This window comes from Myotis brandtii, unplaced genomic scaffold (genome assembly GCF_000412655.1).
Source record: "Myotis brandtii unplaced genomic scaffold, ASM41265v1 scaffold504, whole genome shotgun sequence".
NCBI lineage: Eukaryota > Metazoa > Chordata > Mammalia > Chiroptera > Vespertilionidae > Myotis > Myotis brandtii.
In genome coordinates, this window is record NW_005369217.1 from 965,459 (window position 1) to 970,473 (window position 5,015).

The window sequence follows — 5,015 nt, forward strand, 5'->3', positions numbered from 1 at the left end:
AGAATAGAGAAAGAGTACAGGATGGGAAGACGTGGAAGAAAGCTAGGGTATCACAGAGAAACAGAAAAAACCCCAAAGAGTCCGTGAAAGGAAAGTGAACGGGGCATTGGTTTGGTGCCAGAACTCATGGTTTGGCAATTCAAGACTGAGGGCAGCAGCAGACCCCAGAAGAAGCACAAGGAAGCAGAATACAGCAACAAGTGAGGATCCAGGAATGGCAACGAGCACAGGTCATTCCCAGGTAAACACCAAGGAGCTGGCACCGGGTCTGAGCTGCTATCTGAGTCCTGGAGAACCACAGACAGGAAGGGAGAGTGGGCTATGGGGCTGAAATCAGACCACAGACACTGGTAGACTACAGACATTGACTGGAAAGCCAAAGGCCATGAGGCAAAGCCAGATACCAGCTCATCAGCCAGGTAACTGGACTGGGGAATGGGGATTTATCCAGTTTGGGAGTAAACACTTGGTGTTAGTTCGTTCTTATCTGAAACTGAAGCAAGGAAAAGGGTCTGGGCAGCAGCTCAACAGTAATAGCCCCTATTTGTTAGCACCTCTTGTGCTGGGCACTGTGCTAAGTACTTCACATACATTGCTTTATTTACTAGTTTAAATGTCCCTGAGAGGTTGATGTTGAAACCTCTAATCTACAGATTAACACGAAGCCTGGTGAAGTGACTTGCTCAAGATCATAACAGCAATGTAAATGGGATGGAGAAGCGGTTTTTCTGATAGCACTGCTGGCTCAGGGCCAGGCTGAACGTCCCTGGGTGACTTTGATCACCGTGGTGGTTTAAAAGGAATGGGAGAGTGCCCTAACCGGTTTGGCTCAGTGGATAGAGCGTCGGCCTGTGGACTCAAGGGTCCCAGGTTCGATTCCAGTCAAGGGCATGTACTTTGGTTGCAGGCACATCCCCAGTGGGGAGTGTGCAGGAGGCAGCTGATCGATGTTTCTCTCTCATCGATGTTTCTAACTCTCTATCCCTCTCCCTTCCTCTCTATAAAAAATCAATAAAATATATTTTAAAAAATTCCTTAAAAGGAATGGGAGAGAAGGGGAGGAGAGAAGGGGAGGCTGAGACGTGGGGACACAGAACTTCTCAGAGTCTCTCTGAAGTCCTCATGCTCCACACTTCTTTAAGTGAGGTTGGAAAAGGGAGCAGCAGAGGCCTGAAGATAATTTCTGCCCTTCTGTCTCTTGGGACCTTTGAGGGTTCGTGGGGAATTACCCCCCACACTGGAAGGCCGGCACTAGGGTCATCCCACCCTGCTCTAAGTCCTGAATCCACTTCTCCTAAATGGAAAAAATGCATCCCGAGCCAGGGGTCAGGTGTTCAGGGATAGATGCATCTGTGGCTGAGGGAACCCCACGAAGAGCCTGCTTGCCCCATAAATCCCAATCGCCATCCTGTTTCCATCAGAAGCAGGACAGCTGCTTCCCTTTCTCCCTGGCGATCCCTACCTTCCACCTGTACTCCATACACATAAAACATACATTCACACAGCAACACACCAGATAAGAGGGCCACCGCCGGGTGACCGTCCCCCACGCATCCCATGAATGAGACCACCACCAGTGTCCTCTCCTAGGAAATGGAGTCTCCTGTGAGTTCCCCTCAAACTCTGAGTGGGGCCAGAGCAGCCTAAGTGGGAAAATGAGCAGGTCGTCAAAAGCATTCTGAGGGGGAAGAGCCTGGAGCATCAAATAGCCCACTGCTCACTTTACTGCTGAGACGGGGGCCCAGGGAGGGAGCCGGCTTGCCCAAGGTCAAGGGGCACCTTCCAGTGCTCATTGCTGGTTTTTGTTCCACACCCTTCACAGGCTCCCTGGTGCCTACGAAGGCTGGATGACAGAGAAGAGAGGAGTCTGCAAAAAGAAGTGGGCATTTACCTGGAGACCCCTGGGGCTCTGACCCCTTTGGGGGTCTGTGGAGAGGATGTAGGGAGGAGCATTGGGAACTGTGGCCTCTCCCCAGCCTGGCTGACTGTGTGCATTTGTCTTGAGTCATCTTCTCAGAGGCATGTGGGCACTTTCTGCCTCTCTCCCTTCACCACCTCCTCTCCTGTGGGCCTGGGTCCACAGCCCGAGAATGGTCATCAGCAGTGATCTTTATGGTCATTTCATCCAACTTCCCTCCCAGGGCAAGAGTGCCCTCGCCAGCTCTGCTGCCAGCCAGCCAGTGATGCTGGAGCTGCCAGGGCTGGGCGCTCATCAGCACTCAGGCCAGAGACCACCACAGGCCCAGACCTTCCCTTTATTCCAATGCCCTGAGCTGTTGCAGTCACGGTGCCCAGGCCAGCAGTTACACTCTCTTGACAAACACCAGCAAAATGTCACCATCACAGCCACACTTAACACACACACACACACACACACACACACACACACACACACACAAATACGGTCTTCTGGAAAATCTCAAATCAAATAAAATGAAGTCAGTAATGATGGGCCTGGTGTTGGGCCTCACTGCCTGCATGTCAAGCTACCCTGTCAATCATCACGTGCAATTTCTCAGAGAGCTATTTTGAGAAACATTTAGAAAATGGCTTTACATAGCTATAGTTTATTTATACCCTCCAGAAATGGTTGCTCTGTTTAGCAGCAGATGGTTTTTTTCCCCTGGTTTTCTTTTCATCTCTGAAAGTGAAGCGGGAAGTAAGCCCACTCCCTAACCCCAGGTGCACATTTATCACCCCAGCCCACCTGGGAGTCCTGGCTGTGGGTGGGGGCTGAGGAGAAAAGGCTGGGGTTCTTGTAAGGCACTGTTTCTGAGAACCCATGGGGCAAATGCCACGGGCCAGTGGCTGCTGAGAGAGGCTGGGCCCTGAAGCCCGGAGAGGAGCAGGACCCCTGGGGGTGGAGGATGTGGGGTGGGGAATAGGATGCGGGTGCCCAGGTTTGCTCCCCTGAACACCACACAGGCACCTTGAGGTCCATGAACCATATGCCAAGAGTGTCCCATTGGCATCCAGAGAACAGGAGCCAAAGCCAGACCAGCCACCCTGGCATTCATTGCCCAGGTGCTGTATCTGTGGCCTGCAGGAAGCAGCAAGTCGGCCCTGCACAGTTACCATGGCAACTGCATTACTGAGGCTCTTAAAGGCAAGGGGGTTGCGGGGAGGAGGGGGGTGGAGAAGGCACGTGGTGGCTTCTCTGGGAAAGCCCATCTGTTTCTTTCCCCAGGAAGCCAAGCTGGAGGTGTGGGGAGGGAGGGAAAGGATTGGGCATCTGGGATCTAGAGAAAGAAGGAAGAGGAAAGACTCTAAGGTGCTCCAAGAGCAGCTCTCCTGAGTGGAGGTGCTCCCCTTTCTTTGGGGAAGACAAGTCCCTGTCAAGGACAAAGGTCTGGGCCGGCCTTGGCGGAAGCACCTGTGCCGGAGCCCCGTGCAGCATGCAGGTGGGCCCTGTGAGCCAGGCCCGGGGGAGAGGCGGAGGCGGTGCCTTTCAGCCACAGCAGGATTTTTTCTTGGCAGGGCGGGCAACCTGGATGGTGTCCTCCCTCACTGTGTCTTCTTGCTCCTTGAGGATCCTGGGAAGAGGGAAGGAATAGCATCACTGTGGGTAGCTGCTAGGCCCTTGGGTTACAGACCCTCTGGGTAATACTGAGGGGCCGCAACCTCACCAGAGCATCAGAGAGAGTATTCCAAGTCTCCCCCTGTGGAGTGCAGGCACATGAGTATAATGTGTAAAGCCAGATTTCAGTCAACAGTGAGCCTTCCCACCTCCTCCAGGAAGCCCCCCCTGACCTTCCAGGTGGTGTAGTGCGAGGATAGCACTCTGACCCTTCTGTTCAAACCCCATCGCTCCCTCCGCACTGAAGGAGCTGCTGAAAGCAGAGACTACCGTTTGTCTCTTCATTTCTGCAGCCCATCACAGTACCCGGAACACACAGAGGCTCAGAAAATATATTTCTTAGTTATTAACTCTATGGAAGGGCTGTCCCATGTGGCCACAACTCCAGATTAAATGTGGGAAAGGAAGGATTAAAAACAGTGTTAAGTATCTTATCCCTCTTCATACTGTCAAAGTGCTTTCACCTTCAGCACCTGCTTTGATTCTCACAACAACCTGGGAGTGGGCAGGGAAGGTATGATTGATGTGCCTACGTTAGGGGCAAAGCTCAGAGGCAGAGTGATTTGCTCTGAGAATCAGTGCAGAGAAAAGCCTAAAACTTTCCCCACGGTCTTGCATCACTCTACAACCTCGCCAGTGCATAGAACTTGTTCTGGGCTCTTAATTACTCACGTAATTATGTTTTTAGATGCCCCAGAATGAATGCTAAGCACAAATGAGTACTATTAGATATTTGTTAGCTGGTGCATGGATGGAATGAAATAAATGCCTGAATAGATAAAGGAGTGAATGTTCAAGTATGGAAAATAGGGCCCTGTGTGTTGTGGCGTTTTCTTAATTGTGATGTAGGCAGAGGTTTATGGAAGTGTCTTTCCATGGGACCAGCCCTTGGAATGCCATCACTTGGTTGCCTCTGGTCTCCCATCACAGCCCTTCTCTCCTGGGCTCCCCTCCCCCTCCCCCTCCCTAGGAGTCCTAACCCCTCCTTGATCCCAGCTGGCTGGCAACTAATCCCTGCTAAGACTTGAGCCAGGGTTGTGGGACCTAAGATATGACCTTTCCCATGATCATTTGCATTTAAAAAGAGGACACAGACAACAGTGTGGTGATGGGAGTTGGGAAGGGGGAGGGAGGGGGATGGCTAAAGGGGGTATGCAAATGGGGGACATCTATAATAGTGTTAGCAATAAAACTAAAGAATTCCTGGGGAAAGGCAGCCTTTAAGAGAGAAGATTACAGACCCAGTGACAGGCAGGGAGGCTTCCTTCTTGGCTTTTTTTGTGTTTCAGAGGCTGCCCCTGACCCCTGGAATCACACACAAAGGCCCAGGCCACCAGCCCATTTACCCAGAGGCTCAGGCACACAGAAAACAGACCAGAGGTCTGTGGGAGGTGGGGGATGATGGTGAATGCAGTGAGATTGGGGGTGGGAGGTGGGG

At 52.0% G+C, this 5,015-nt stretch overlaps 1 protein-coding gene across 6 annotated transcripts in view; it reads right to left on the reverse strand.

Annotated features, from left to right (window-relative positions):
• Window positions 1-2,547: 2,547 nt before the first annotated feature.
• CRACR2A (calcium release activated channel regulator 2A) overlaps window positions 2,548-5,015 on the reverse strand; it is a 145,425-nt gene continuing 142,957 nt past the window's right edge. For all 6 annotated transcript variants that reach the window (XM_014548360.1, XM_014548359.1, XM_014548362.1 and 3 more), the window contains one exon: window positions 2,548-3,533. In XM_014548360.1, coding sequence (XP_014403846.1) covers window positions 3,449-3,533 — 85 coding nt within the window. In that variant the 3' untranslated portion in view covers window positions 2,548-3,448. The remainder of the gene's footprint in view (window positions 3,534-5,015) is intronic.